Source organism: Entelurus aequoreus, linkage group LG24 (assembly GCF_033978785.1).
Source record: "Entelurus aequoreus isolate RoL-2023_Sb linkage group LG24, RoL_Eaeq_v1.1, whole genome shotgun sequence".
Taxonomy (NCBI): Eukaryota; Metazoa; Chordata; class Actinopteri; order Syngnathiformes; family Syngnathidae; genus Entelurus; species Entelurus aequoreus.
In genome coordinates this window covers 37,369,357-37,385,917 of record NC_084754.1, presented here as the reverse complement: position 1 = coordinate 37,385,917, position 16,561 = coordinate 37,369,357, and the positions used below count along the sequence as shown (strand labels likewise).

Sequence of the window (16,561 nt, the reverse complement as noted above, 5' to 3'; positions counted from 1 at the left end):
CAGAAGCAAGCTACTAACATATAGAGCAGGGGTCCCCAAATCTTTTGACTCTGAGCCACATTGGGTTAAAAGAATATGGCTGCGGGTCTGGCGATCTCTTCGTGTGTTTGCGTGTGTGTGTATGTATGTATGTATGTACATATACTGTATCTATGTATTAGTGTTGTCCCAATACCAATATTTTGGTACCGGTACCGGCGAATAATGTAAATCACTACACCGGTATGTTTTAGTGCTTTCATGACGAGTTAACTGACAGATATAAGTAAGAACTTTACACTACTTTATATTAGAAATGGCAACATCGGAGGATGAATGTCACATGACAAGAAGATAGAGGAAAAAGAAGAAGCTTATCGACTACAGCCGTGTTTTTCAACCTTTTTTGAGCCAAGGCACATTTTTTGCGTTGAAAAAATCCGGAGGCACAATGCCAGCAGAAATCATTAAAAAACGAAACCCAGTTGACAGTAAAAAGTTGTTATTGCAATTGTTGGATATGACTTTAAAGCATAACCAAGCATGCATCAATATAGCTCTTGTCTCAAAGTAGGTGTACTGTCACCACCTGTCACATCACGTCGTAACTTATTTTGAGTTGTTTGCTGTTTTCCTGTTTGTAGTGTTTTAGTTCTTGTCTTGCGCTCCTATTTTGGTGGCTTTTTCTCTTTTTTTGGTATTTTCCTTTAGCAGTTTCATGTCTTTCTTTGAGCGATATTTCCAGCATCTACTTTGTTTTAGCAATCAAGAATATTTCAGTTGTTTTTATCCGTCTTTGTGGGGACATTGTTGATTGTCATGTCATGTTCGGTTGTACTTTGTGGACGCCGTCTTTGCTCCACAGTAAGTCTTTGCTGTCGTCCAGCATTCTGTTTTTGTTTACTTTGTAGCCAGTTCAGTTTTAGTTTCGTTCTGCATAGCCTTCCCTAAGCTTCAAAGCCTTTTCTTAGGGGCACTCACCTTTTGTTTATTTTTGGTTTAAGCATTAGACACAATTTTACCTCCACAATGCCTCCCGCTGTTTCCGACATCTACAAAGCAATTAGCACCGGCTGCCACCTACTTACTCTGCCGAGCTCTAGACTACACCGACACTCAACAACAACACATCATTTGCAGACTACAATTACTGGTTTGCAAAAAATATTTTTAACCCAAATAAGTGAAATTAGACAATCTCCCACGGCACACCAGAATGAATCTCATGGCACACTAGACTACAAAGGCGGACGTGCGCAATTTTTCAGGATTTATGCAGATCCCAAATACAGATCAGCAGGTACCAGAAGGTAAGAAAACTTGCTTTTGCATAATATTGCGAAACAAAACACCAGATAATGTCTTACCTTATACACACACCATAATAACACTCGTATGTTGAAGCACATCAAACAGTGCAGCCTACATTTATCTCTTATGCTTGACTGCCATCTACTGGTCACACTTATCATTACACCATGCACCAAATAAAATTGATTCGAGTGGGGTAAGCTCAACCAAACTTATTCCTTACATTAGGCGCACCGGGTTATAAGGCGCACTGTCGAGTTTTGGGAAAAAAAAGGATTTTAAGCGAGCCTTATAGTCGGAAAATACGGTACATAACTTGTGTAAATGATTCCACTATAGTAAGGTGATTTTTAGCCCGCAGTTTGCTTGTTGTTGCGTCTTGAAGGAATCAATAAAGTACTATCTATCTATCTATCTATCTTGTATTTCAGATGCGACAATAAGTTTGTTGTGTGGATGCCTTTTTCCTTTTTTTTTTTAAGAAAAGTTGCTTTTGCATAATATTGCGAAACAAAACACCAGATAATATGTCTTACCTTATACACACACCATAATAATACTCCTATGTTGAAGCACAGTACAATCCATCAAGCGGTGCGGCTTCATAGCTTACCAAAGTCGTACTAAAACATATTGATAGATTTTTGAGCGCCGTGTGTAATGTTCTATATTTTCAATGGAACATTTAAAATGTTGGTGTTGTTTACTTGAGAAATATTGCAGTCTACAGGTATCTCGTATGTGTGACTGCCATCTACTGGTCACACTTATCATTACACCATGTACCAAATCAAATAGCTTCGAGGTGGGTAAGCTCAACCAAACACATTACTTACATTAGGCGCACCGGGTCATAGGGCGCACTGTCGAGCTTTGAGGGAGAAAAAAAAGGATTTTAAGAGCGCTTTATAGTCCGGAAAATACAGTAGGTGCTTGAAAACAGCAGAATACTCCTGTCATATAAATGGGATAATGAAAAAGGAGGATTACCTCCAAATTCTTCAGGACAACCTAAAATCATTAGCCCGGTGGTTCGGTCTTGGGCACAGTTGGGTGTTCCAACAGGACAATAACCCCAAGGTAAAGGAATGGCTAAATCAGGCTAGACTGAAGGTTTTAGAATGGCCTTCCCAAAGTCCTGACTATAAAGTGTAGACAATGCTGAAGAAACAATAGACTAATAAACAATAGACTCATGACTAATAGACTAAAAAACTCCTTTGTCCCACACGCCATTAGACTGTACAACTCCTCTCTGGGGGGGAGGGGGGGGGGGTACTAGGATGACAGGGGATGCAAAACAATAACAGTACAATACTTTTTCATAACATGGTCACTACTGCCTAGTTTCTCTGGTTATATTCTTATTTTACTGTTATATTTTTATTCTCATTGTTGCTTTTCATTTTTATTCTTATTGTAATATTTTTCCATTTTGTTTCCATTTATACCCCCATGATTTACTTTTTACTTTTTAAATACAATCTCAATTCTGTACACTGCTGCTGGAATTGTAATTTTCCTGAGGGAACTCTCCTGAAGGAATCAATAAAGTACTATCTATCTATCTATCTATCTATCTATCTATCTATCTATCTATCTATCTATCTATCTATCTATCTATCTATCTATCTATCTAGATAGATAGATAGATGTAATGTAAGTAAAGCATCATTACTTTTAAACAAAATGCAGAGGTATGGTGTCAGAGGTCTTGCTCATGATTGGTTGAAAAGTTATCTTGGTGGCAGAGAACAGTATGTGCATTTGAACAATGTAGATTCAGATAACAATATTATAACACATGGAGTGCCCCAAGGTTCTGTACTGGGACCAAAATTGTTTTTATTGTATATTAATGATATCTGTAAAATCTTTAAAAAACTCAACTGTATTCTCTTTGCTGATGATACAAGTCTGTACTGTTCTGGGCAAGACCTTGGCCAACTCCTAGAGACTGTAGCGAGTGAACTCCACATACTAAAGCAATGGTTTGATGCCAATAAACTATCAATCAACCTAAATAAAACAAAATATATAATTTTTGGAAATAGGAAAAATAACATACAGTGTCATATAAGAATTGATGATATGGAGATAGAAAGGGTGTATTCAACAACATTTTTGGGAATTTATATACTGTAGATGATAAATTAAATTGGAAACTGTACATAAATATACTCCAGACAAAGATGGCAAAAATTATTGCTATGTTACATAAAATTAAAAACTCTGTAAATCAAAAGGCTCTTAACATGTTATATAATTCTTTCGTACTCGCATATCTTAATTATTGTGTTGAAATCTGGGGTAACAATTACAAATCAAACATCAACTCTATGTTCTTACTTCAAAAGAAAGCGATTAGAATTGTAAATTATGCGGATTATCATGACCATACCAATGCTGTTTATTAAATTAAAAACATTAAAACTGCACGATCTGGTTGACCTCAACACTGCTATTGTGACGTACAAAGCTCATAACCACATGCTGCCTCGGTGTCTACAGGAGAGGTTCAAACCTAGGGAGAGTCCCTATGACCTCAGAGGTTCAGCTGTCTTCCAGAAAGCTAAGATAAGAACAAGCTTAAAAAGTAGATGTGTTTCTGTCAGGGGGGTTCAACTGTGGAACACCTTGGATGATTCCTTAAAATGTTCCAGTTCTATTCACACATTTAAAAAAAACTTTAAGACCAATGTATTGAAAAAATATATCACTCTTGAATCAACACAGTAGTTAATACTATGATCAATGTTAATTACAAACTAAATGTGAGATATAAATAATAATGGAAGTATAATTGTTTGTATATCGTATATAATTGGTGCAAAGGTTTAACATGTGTACAAGGATATTTCACATGTCTTTATTGTGTATATAATTGAACAGTATTTATGTTGTGTACAATGTGTATTTATAATATGTTGTGAAAAGGAAATTTCATAATTTTTGGAAGCTCATCTTGTATTTGACATTGTTTATAGGGTTAGGCGCAATAAGTGTTCAACTTCAGCCTAAACCAGACCTGGGCATTCCACATCCGGCCCTTTGTGCGTCCCTGTCCGGCCCGCGTGAGGCCAATCATAAATTACAAAATAAATTTTAAAAAGTATCTATGTCGAGTGTGCAATACAACGGTGCTGCTTTTGTTTTGAAAAGCGTTATTTGTATTACTTCCGTGTGGACGTATGCGCGTGTGTGATTGTGGGTGAATGTGAACAGCGGCAATCACAAATTACAAAATACATTTTAAAAAACATCTATGTCGTGCGTGCAATACGACTGTGCTGCTTTTATTTTGAAAATTGTTATTTATGGACGTATGTCCGTGTGTAACCTGTGAGTGAAGGTGCACAGCGACAAGTGATGCCCAGTTACCCCCAAGATGTCAGCTCATGCTAAAAAAAGAAAAGTTGATGACGAATGCCGTGTTTTCAACAAACCATGGACTGCCAAGTATTTCTTTACATAAATTAAAGGTAAAGCTGTGTGCTTAATTTGTGGTACACAGGTTGCTGTGTTTGAAGAATATCATTTGAATTGCCACTACACGACGAAGCACGAGGAAAAATACCGTAATCTGTCCGATGAAGAGCACGCAAGAGAGGCTGATGCGTTGATGGTAAAACTGCAAACCCAACAAGGACTTTTTGCCAAATTTCACACCTCCAGAGATGCAGCCGTCAGGACAAGTTTCGTCATTTCTCACAAAATCGCCAGAAAAAGTAAGGCGTTTTCTGACGGAGAGTTTATTAAGCAGTGCTTATTGGACTCTGTTGCGCTGATATGCCCAGAGAAGAGGGGCGCATTTGAGAATGTGTCACTCTCCCGACGCACTGTAACGAGGCGGGTTGAGACCATCGCTGGAAACTTTGAATTTGACTTATTTTCGCTGGCTTTGGATGAGAGCTGCGATGTACGTGACATCGCCCAGCTGCTCATCTTCTTACGTGGGATAACTGCAGACTTTCAAATCACGGAGTAGCTGGCAGCCATGCAGTCAATTAAAGGGACAATCACAGATAATGACTTGTTCACATAGGTAAATGCGTGTTTGGACATGTTAGGACTAAAATGGGACAACCTGGCAGGTGTGCCAACAGATGGTTGTCCAAATCTGATGGGGTAAAATGTTGGGACTTTTAAAGAGGATGCAGGATAAAGTGACAGAAATTAACCCTGTGCAGAATGGACATTTTTGCATTGTATTATACATCAGGAAGTGTTGTGTAAGACAGTGTTAAAAATAAAACCATCAAAAGCAATCTGATTTTGTATAAAGTTAAGTTAGGTTAAATGAAATTATTATTATTAATTATTATTATTATTATTATTATTATTTATCTTACGGTATATCAAAAATACTATTGAAATATTGTCGATGTGGCCCTCCAGCAGTGCTCGGGTTGCTCATGCGGCCCCCGGTAAAAATTAATTGCCCACCTCTGCTTTAGAGAGTGAACTCCACATACTAAAGCAATGGTTTGATGCCAATAAACTATCAATCAACCTAAATAAAACAAAATATATAATTTTTGGAAATAGGAAAAATAACATACAGTGAGAATTGATGATATGGAGATAGAAAGGGTGTATTCAACAACATTTTTGGGAATCTATATAGATGATAAATTAAATTGGAAACTGTACATAAATATACTCAAGACAAAGATGGCAAACATTATTGCTATGTTACATAAAATTAAAAACTCTGTAAATAAAAAGGCTCTTAACATGTTATATAATTCTTTCGTACTCGCATATCTTAATTATTGTGTTAAAATCGGGGGTAACAATTACAAATCAAACATCAACTCTATGTTCTTACTTCAAAAGAAAGCGATTAGAATTGTAAATTATGCGGATTATCATGACCATACCAATGCTCTGTCTATTAAATTAAAAACATTAACACTGCACGATCTGGTTGACCTCAACACTGCTATTGTGACGTACAAAGCTCATAACCACATGCTGCCTCGGTGTCTACAGGAGAGGTTCAAACCTAGGGAGAGTCCCTATGACCTCAGAGGTTCAGCTGTCTCTCAGAAAGCAAACATAAGAACGAGCTTAAAAAGTAGATGTGTTTCTGTCAGGGGGGTTCAACTGTGGAACACCTTGGATGATTCCTCAAAATGTTCCAGTTCTATTCACACATTTTAAAAAAACTTTAAGACCAATGTCTTGAAAAAATATATCACTCTTGAATCAACACAGTAGTTAATACTATGATCAATGTTAATTACAAACTAAATGTGATATATAAATAATAATGGAAGTATAATTGTTTGTATATAGTATAAAATTGGTGCAAAGGTTTAACACGTGTACAAGGATATTTCACATGTCTTTACTGTGAATATAATTGAACAGTGTTTATGTTGTGTACAATGTGTATTTATAATATGTTGTGAAAAGGAAATTTCATAATTTTTGGAAGCTCATCTTGTATTTGACATTGTTTATAGGGTTAGGCGCAATAAGTGTTCAACTTCAGCCTAAATCCTTTCGGTCGGCAACATTTTCAATTTATGAATGTACAACTGTTTGTTAATGTAAAACGGTTTGTTTATTTTGTTGACCATTGACCGAAGAAATAATAAACTAAACTAAACTATCTATCTACGTTTGTACAAACCCTGTTTCCATATGAGTTGGGAAATTGTGTTAGATGTAAATATAAACGGAATATAATGATTTGCAAATAATTTTCAACCCATATTCAGTTGAATATACTACAAAGACAACATATTTGATGTTCAAACTGATAAACTTTTTTTTTTTTTTTTGCAAATAATCATTAACTTTAGAATTTGATGCCAGCAACAGGTGACAAAGAAGTTGGGAAAGGTGGCAATAAATACTGATAAAGTTGAGGAAGGCTCATCAAACACTTATTTGGAACATCCCACAGGTGTGCAGGCTAATTGGGAACAGGTGGGTGCCATGATTGGGTATAGAAACAGCTTCCCAAAAAATGCTCAGTCTTTCACAAGAAAGGATGGGGCGAGGTACACCCCTTTGTCCACAACTGTGTGAGCAAATAGTCAAACAGTTTAAGAACAACGTTTCTCAAAGTGAAATTGCAAGACATTTAGGGATTTCAACATCTACGGTCCATAATATCATCAAAAGGTTCAGAGAATCTGGAGAAATCACTCCACGTAAGCGGCATGGCCGGAAACCAACATTGAACGACCGTGACCTTCGATCCCTCAGACGGCACTGTATCAAAAATCGACATCAATCTCTAAAGGATATCACCACATGGGCTCAGGAACACTTCAGAAAAACCACTGTCACTAAATACAGTTGGTCGCTACATCTGTAAGTGCAAGTTAAAGCTCTACTATGCAAAGCGAAAGCCATTTATCAACAACATCCAGAAACGCCGCCGGCTTCTCTGGGCCCGAGATCATCTAAGATGGACTCATGCAAAGTGGAAAAGTGTTCTGTGGTCTGACGAGTCCACATTTCAAATAGTTTTTGGAAATATTCGACATCGTGTCATCCGGACTAAAGGGGAAAAGAACCATCCAGACTGTTATCGACGCAAAGTTGAAAAGCCAGCATCTGTGATGGTATGGGGGTGTATTAGTGCCCAAGACATGGGTAACTTACACATCTGTGAAGGCACCATTAATGCTGAAAGGTACATACAGGTTTTGGAACAACATATGCTGCCATCTAAGCGCCGTCTTTTTCATGGACGCCCCTGCTTATTTCAGCAAGACAATGCCAAGGCACATTCAGCACGTGTTACAACAGCGTGGCTTCGTAAAAAAAAAGTGCGGGTACTTTCCTGGCCCGCCTGCAGTCCAGACCTGTCTCCCATCGAAAATGTGCGGCGCATTATGAAGCGTAAAATACGACAGCGGAGACCCCGGACTGTTGAACGACTGAAGCTCTACATAAAACAAGAATGGGAAAGAATTCCACTTTCAAAGCTTCAACAATTAGTTTCCTCAGTTCCCAATCTTTTATTGAGAGTTGTTAAAAGAAAAGGTGATGTAACACGGTGGTGAACATGCCCTTTCCCAACTACTTTGGCACGTGTTGCAGCCATGAAATTCTAAGTGAATTATTATTTGCAAAAAAATAAAAAGTTTATGAGTTTGAACATCAAATATGTTGTCTTTGTAGTGCATTCAATTGAATATGGGTTGAAAAGGATTTGCAAATCATTGTATTCCGTTTATATTTACATCTAACACAATTTCCCAACTCATATGGAAACGGGGTTTGTGTATACAGAATCGCTAAGGAGCATTTTTGCAGTAGATCTTCTTTTTTTAATTTATTTTAGACACACAAAACAACAAAAAATGGAAGTACATGAATGAAAATAAACACATCCAACTGAATCGGTATGTATTTAGGTGAGGAGGACAGTGTGATGGTGTCTCAGTGCAAGTAAGGACAGCAGAAGAAAAGTCCCACTCACCTACACACGACTCTCCATTGGCAGAAAACAAGCCGTTGTCATGGTAGCCTTCGCGGCACTCGCAGTGGTACCACCCGGGCAAGTTGACACAAGTGGATTTACTGTCACACTCCACAAAGCCGTCGGCACACTCGTCGATGTCTGCGGAGGACGAGGAGAAGGTTGAGGTGACGAGAAGGAAATGTTGTTTTTCAATCATGTTCTTTGCATGGAGCCGCTTACTGAGCTCCATTCTGGCTTTCAGCATGGACAGTTGGAAAGCAGGTTTGAGTCAAACTCCTCTTATTGGTCACACACAGCGGCAGTGCTTCTTCACAGATGGACGAATGGTTTCAAATGGGTTGAATATGATGAATCAATCAACACACACTTAGGCCAAGGTGCTGCTCAACTGTGTGTCTGTGCTGTGGCACACAACTGCTTTCTACATTGTTTCTACAAAGATCTATTTAGATACGTCCTTGACTCTTCCCACTTCCACTTGGATGCCACTCCCACATTCCTGCTTCTTTTCTCGCTCGCCACATCATTCATCCCTCTTTTGTGAGCTTGTACACGCTTTTTAATAGGGTAGTGCAATATGATATCAACAATATTACTTGCCGATTGTATTGTACCATATGTCCCGGCAAGAAATCTGCGTTCAAAGAACTCCGGCTTATTAGTGATTCCCAGAGCCCAAAAAAAGTCTGCGGGCTATAGAGCGTTTTCTATTGGGGCTCCAGTACTCTCACTGCAAAAACTGAAATCTAAGTAAGATTAAATATCTCAAATAAGGGTGATATTTGCTTATTTTCTGTCTGATAAGATAATTCTTCTCACTAAGCAGATTTTATGTTAGAGTGTTTTACTTGTTTTAAGTGTTTTGGTCCTAAAAGATCTCAGTAAGATATTACAGCTTGTTGCTGAGATTTGATGACCTATATCAGGGGTCGGCAACACAGCGGGTCCGGAGCCGCATGCGGCTCCTTGACCACTCTGATGCGGCTCAGCTACATACATTTCGACCCCCCCGAGTAATTGTCCTCTATAGCATTTACATACAGCGTGCCAGTCCCGCCACATGTTGCATGTTGTTATTACTTACTCACAGGAGACAGCAAAGCATACTTACTCATCAGCCACACAGCTTACACTGACGGTAGCCGTATCAAACAACTTTAACATTGTTACGTTACAAATATGCGCCACACTGTGAACCCACACCAAAAAAGAATGAAAAACACATTTCTGGAGAACATCCCACCGTAACACAACATAAACACAACACAACCATTACCCAGAATCCCATGCAGCCCTAACTCTTCCGGTCTACATTATACACCCCCGCTACCACCAAATCCCCCCACACACCAACACCCCCCCCCCCCCCCTCTCCGTGCGTTGGTTGAGCGGAAGAGTTAGGGCTGCATGGGATTCTGGGTATTGGTACCGTCAGTGTAAGATGTGTGGCTGCTGAGGTAGTACGCCTTGCTGTCACTTACATGAGCAAGCTGAAATTGCATTCTACATGTGGTCGAGCAGGTACACTGTTAGGGCAGATTGTAGAGGACGACAAATGCAGTGTCATCACGCTCTGATATTCTGGAGTCTCCCGGGAAAGATGAGAGGGTTGGCAAGAATGACGCTATCAAGCGCCATTCATTCAAAACTCGCGGGCTGCACTAACATCAAATTTCCACATTAAAGTGCGTGCCGGTGCGTGTGTCGGAGACCCCTGGTTAACATAGCACAAGGCATTTAAGCTTTGTATGCGGTGTTTTTCATTTTAAAATTTTTTTTGTGGCTCCCATTACTTTCTTTAATTTGTGAAACTTGCCAAAATGGCTCTTTGAGTGGTAAAGGTTGCCGACCCCTGACCTATATTGAGTAAAACATGCTTGAAACTAGAATATCAACTGTTGCAAAGCTGTGTCATCAACACTCACAAGTATAAAACTACTTTTTTGAAGTAATACTTTCTTATTTCAAGCATGAAAAAAAAATCATGACTTTGACACAATTTTGTCTCATAATTAAAACAGATGACAGCCAAATGGACTTTGCTGTTTTATTTTCAATGAAACAATAGAACATACATACTCATATAGTAGTACAGTTGGCACAGTACAGTAAACTGACAGTTAATATTTAAACATTTGACATTTCAAACAATTTTGAACAGAAATAGTTCATGCACATTCAGATAAATTCCTCAAAATTACAATTAAAAACAATTTGGCTGGGGGCCGCACTAATTAACTGAAAGAGCACGCACTTGGCGCGATGATGTCATGTTATTGATAATATGACAATATGATTTGCCTGAGCGGCTAGGAAACTTGTTGCCTTTCCATTAAGAACAATAAATTAGTTTTAGTATAAGTTTGCTGGTTTCAAGAAATGTAATGCCGAGCGCATATCATTATGTCAAGATAATGGCACTAGCATTTACTTCATTTAAGAATGTTTTTCAACATATTGAGCAAAAAGGTCTCTTTTTTTTTTACCAAGAAAAGTGCACTTGTTGTTAGTGAGAATATACTTATTTTAAGGTATTTTGGGGTTCATTGAGGTTAGCTAATTTTACTTGTTTTGGAAACTCTTGACAAGCCAAATTTTCTTGTTCTATTGGCAGATAATTTTGCTAAGTTCAAATAAAATACCCCTCATTTTTGTTGCTTGTTTTTGAACACTGACTTTTTGCAATGCTGGAATGCCCTCCCGGTAACAGTTAGAGATGCTACCTCAGTAGAAGCATTTAAGTCCCATCTTAAAACTCATTTGTATACTCTAGCCTTTAAATAGACTCCCCTTTTAGACCAGTTGATCTGCCATTTATTTTATTTTCTGCTCTGCCCCCCTCTCCCGTGTGGAAGGGGGGGGGGGGGACCCGTCTCCGCTCAGGATGGTCTCCTAGCTGGCACCACTATGGACTGGACTCTCACTATTATTTTAGATCCACTATGGACTGGACTCTCACTATTATGTTAGATCCACTATGGACTGGACTTTCACAATATTATGTCAGACCCACTCGACGTCCATTGCATCCGGTCTCCCCTGGGGGGGGGGGGGGGGGGGGGTCACCCACATATGCAGTCCTCTCCAAGGTTTCTCATAGTCATTCACATCGACGTCCCATTGGGGTTGTGAGTTTTTCCTTGCCCTTATGTGGGCTCTGAACCGAGGATGTCGTTGTGGCTTGTGCAGCCCTTTGAGACACTTGTGATTTAGAGCTATAGAAATAAACATTGATTGATTGATGAAGACAAACTCGCTAAAAGGATTTCACTCGCTAATTTGCTCATTTTAGACGTGCATATTTAGACAAACATGCGTTTACAGAAAACAATGTCTTAGTTTTTAGTTGTTGACTCTGTAAACCAACATCATAACTGCTCTCTTCATCTAAGACGTGTTTTAAATGTTTTAAAATGTAATATCGGAAATTATCGGTATCGGTTTCAAAAAGTAAAATGTATGACTTTTTAAAACGCCGCTGTACGGAGTGGTACACGGACGTAGGGAGAAGTACAGAGCAGTTGCGTCTCCCAGTCATACTTGCCAACCCTCCTGATTTTCCCGGGAGACTCAAGAATTTCAGTGCCCCTCCCGAAAATCTCCCGGGGCAACCATTCTCCCGAATTTCTCCCGACAACAATATTGGGGGCATGTCTTAAAGACACTGGCCCAATCACATAATATCTACGGCTTTTCACACACACAAGTGAATGCAAGGCATACTTGGTCAACAGCCATACAGGTCACACTGAGGGTAGCCGTATAAACTACTTTAACACTGTTACAAATATGCGCACGGGCAGCACGGTGGAACAGAGGGGTTAGTGCGTCTGCCTCACAATACGAAGGTCCTGAGTAGTCCTGGGTTCAATCCCGGGCTCGGGATCTTTCTGTGTGGAGTATGCATGTTCTCCCCGTGACTGCGTGGGTTCCCTCCGGGTACTCCGGCTTCCTCCCACCTCCAAAGACATGCACGTGGGGATAGGTTGATTGGCAACGCTAAATCGGCCCTAGTGTGTGAATGTGAGTGTGAATGTTGTCTGTCTATCTGTGTTGGCCCTGCGATGAGGTGGCGACTTGTCCAGGGTGTACCCCGCCTTCCGCCCGATTGTAGCTGAGATAGGCTACAGCGCCCTCCGCGACCCCGAAAGGGAATAAGCGGTAGCAAATGGATGGATGGATGGAATATGCGCCACACTGTGAACCCACACCAAACAAGAATGACAAACACATTTTGGGAGAACATCCGCACCATAACACAACAGAACAAATACCCAGAACCCCTTGCAGCACTAACTCTTCCGGGACGCTACAATATACATGATTTATTTTGGAAAACTTTGTTACATTGTTTAATGCATCCAGCGGTGCATCACAACACAATTAGGCATAATATTGTGTTAATTCCACGACTGCATATATCGGTATCGGTTGATATCGGAATCGGTAATTAAGAGTTGGACAATATCGGAATATTGGATATCGGCAAAAAAGCCATTATCGGACATCTCTACACATAACCATTACCAACTGTTCCCAAACAACACACAAGTTTTTTGTCAAGATATAGATAGATGCTGTTTTCTTTACTGTAGGTAGAGAAAATGAATAACATTATTATAGGGGTGGGCCAAAGAAAAGGTAAACTAAATAAATACATAGAGTGGAGATCCCTAGAGGTAGTTGTAGGGTGTCCCCAGCTAAATGACAGATAGTTAATAGTAATATTTGTACAGTTACATGAACATTGATCTACAATTATGTAGCGTAGCGTAGCTACATTTAATGGAGAGTAAATTGTAGCTTCTCTTACTACATGTTCCAAGTAGCTTGCCCATCACTGTGCATATTAATGACACATTCTAGCTCCTGGTGTCATAAAAAAAACGTGTCCTCAACGCAATGTACCATCCTCGCCACTAACGTCCCTCTACAGTGCTGTCACTTCTAAATCAGCCATCATTGGCTATATGGCGGCAAATTAACTATGTTTTTTTACAAGTATCACTGGAGGACGGGGAATAGCTAGACATGCTTCACGACACACTGTAGGAGGATACAATAAGTCATGCGAAAACAAAAATGGGTGGATCGATGCAAATATCGACTCTTAGGATACCAAGTATTGCAGCAATAAATAGTCGATACTACAATGATTAGATCGATATTTGTACTATCACAAAATATTGGGTCCGTAGACACAAGAGAACCTACATAAAATCAAACGTTGCCATATGTATTTATTTATATCTTTGCTCCACGTACCATCACGTCCAGGTACAGACTAAACACCGGCTCAAACACTTGGCGAGGAAATAAGCACTCAGAGCGGACTCAGCCAAACCGCCATTAGGTAAAGTTGCAATTTTCAATGCCAACAAAGCAGGCGTGCCTGATGGAAAATCCTGCTTGTCAAGACTTGGACTTTGGCGTGGTTTGTTCTCCCGTGGTGCAAATGATTTGGACCGGACATGGCGTGAAGGTGAATACATATTTAATTTTAACACTCAAAAAAGGAATAAACAAAAGGCGCGTACAAGGGCGGAAGTACAAAACTTGGCTATACAAACAAAAACTCGCACAAAGGCAGAACTATGGACAAAAAAAACAAAAGAGACTAACTGTGGCATTAATCAACAAAACTTACTTGCGAAGACGTGAACAGGGCAGCATGGACTATGAACATGAAACAGAGTGTGTCAAGAGTGTGACAAGAGTGTGATGTCGCCAGGCTGACTTCCTGGCAACAATGGGCTTAAATAATAGTGACATGATTAGTGAAACCGGGAACTAAAAAGCATCCAAAAAACGGCCAAACAAAAACATGATCAACACAGACATGACACTGCTACACTTTTATAAAAATGCGCCAGCTTGATGCTATTTTACAATGGCTTTGCCATAGACATGCTACTGATTAGCATTAGCAATTTTACATGGCGATTTAAACACCTCCAAATTTGTAATGAAAACTACAACTAAGATACACGTTACAATAATAGAGCCTCCTCTCTGAGCTGCCACCTTACCGTGGTAGAGGAGTTTGCGTGTCCCAATGATCCTAGGAGCTATGTTGTCCGGGGGCTTTATGCCCCCTGGTAGGGTCTCCCAAGACAAACTGGTCCTAGGTGAGGGATCAGACAAAGAGCAGCTCGAAGACCTCAATGAAAAATAAAACCTATGGACCCAGATTTCCCTCCCCCGGACGCGGGTCACCGGGGCCCCCCTCTGGAGCCAGGCCCGGAGGTGGGGCACGATGGCGAGCGCCTGGTGGCCGGGCCTGTCCCCATGGGGCCCGGCCGGGCACAGCCCGAAGAGGCAACGTGGGTTCTCCCTCCAATGGGCTCACCACCCATAGCAGGGGTCATAGAGGTCGGGTGCGATGTGAGCTGGGCGGCAGCCGAAGGCAGGGCACTTGGCGGTCCGATCCTCGGCTACAGAAGCTAGCTCTTGGGACGTGGAACGTCACCTCGCTGGGGGGGAAGGAGCCTGAGCTAGTGCGCGAGGTGGAGAAGTTCCGACTAGACATAGTCGGACTCACTTCGACGCACAACAAGGGCTCTGGAACCAGTTCTCTCGAGAGGGGCTGGACTCTCTTCTACTCTGGCGTTGCCGGCAGTGAGAGGCGACGGGCTGGGGTGGCAATTCTTGTTGCCCCCCGGCTCAGAGCCTGCATGTTGGAGTTCAACCCGGTGGACGAGAGGGTAGCTTCCCTCCGCTTTCGGGTGGGGGACGGGTCCTGACTGTGGTTTGTGCTTACGCGCCAAACCGCAGCTCAGAGTACCCACCCTTTTTGGATTCACTCGAGGGAGTACTTGAGAGTGCTCCCCCGGGTGATTCCCTCGTTCTACTGGGGGACTTCAATGCTCATGTTGGCAGCGACAGTGAAACCTGGAGAGGCGTGATTGGGAAGAATGGCTGCCCGGATCTGAACCCGAGCGGTGTTTTGTTATTGGACTTTTGTGCCCGTCACAGATTGTCCATAACAAACACCATGTTCAAACATAAGGGTGTCCATATGTGCACTTGGCACCAGGACACCCTAGGCCGCAGTTCCATGATCGACTTTGTAGTTGTGTCGTCGGATTTGCGGCCTCAGGTTTTGGACACTCGGGTGAAGAGAGGGGCGGAGCTTTCTACCGATCACCACCTGGTGGTGAGTTGGCTGCGATGGTGGGGGAGGATGCCGGACAGACCTGGCAGGCCCAAACGCATTGTGAGGGTTTGCTGGGAACGTCTGGCAGAGTCTCCTGTCAGAGAGAGTTTCAATTCCCACCTCCGGAAGAACTTTGAACATGTCACGAAGGAGGTGCTGGACATTGAGTCCGAATGGACCATGTTCCGCACCTCTATTGTCGAGGCGGCTGATTGGAGCTGTGGCCGCAAGGTAGTTGGTGCCTATCGTGGCGGTAATCCTAGAACCCGTTGGTGGACACCGGCAGTGAGGGATGCCGTCAAGCTGAAGAAGGAGTCCTATCGGGTTCTTTTGGCTCATAGGACTCCTGAGGCAGCGGACAGATACCGACAGGCCAAGCGGTGTGCGGCTTCGGCAGTCGCGGAGGCAAAAACTCTGACATGGGAGGAGTTCGGGGAAGCCATGGAAAACGACTTCCGGACGGCTTCGAAGCGATTCTGGACCACCATCCGCCGCCTCAGGAAGGGGAAGCAGTGCACTATCAACACCGTGTATGGTGAGGATGGTGTTCTGCTGACCTCGACTGCGGATGTTGTGGATCGGTGGAGGGAATACTTCGAAGACCTCCTCAATCCCACCAACACGTCTTCCTATGAGGAAGTAGTGCCTGGGGAATCTGTGGTGGG

The 16,561-nt window shown here is 41.5% G+C and overlaps 1 protein-coding gene across 3 annotated transcripts in view; it reads right to left on the bottom strand.

Annotated features, from left to right (window-relative positions):
• The window catches only part of nell2a (neural EGFL like 2a), a 442,132-nt gene that overhangs the window by 68,039 nt on the left and 357,532 nt on the right, over window positions 1-16,561 (bottom strand). For all 3 annotated transcript variants that reach the window (XM_062035926.1, XM_062035927.1, XM_062035925.1), the window contains one exon: window positions 8,738-8,878. In XM_062035926.1, the coding sequence (XP_061891910.1) occupies window positions 8,738-8,878 (141 nt within the window). The remainder of the gene's footprint in view (window positions 1-8,737; window positions 8,879-16,561) is intronic.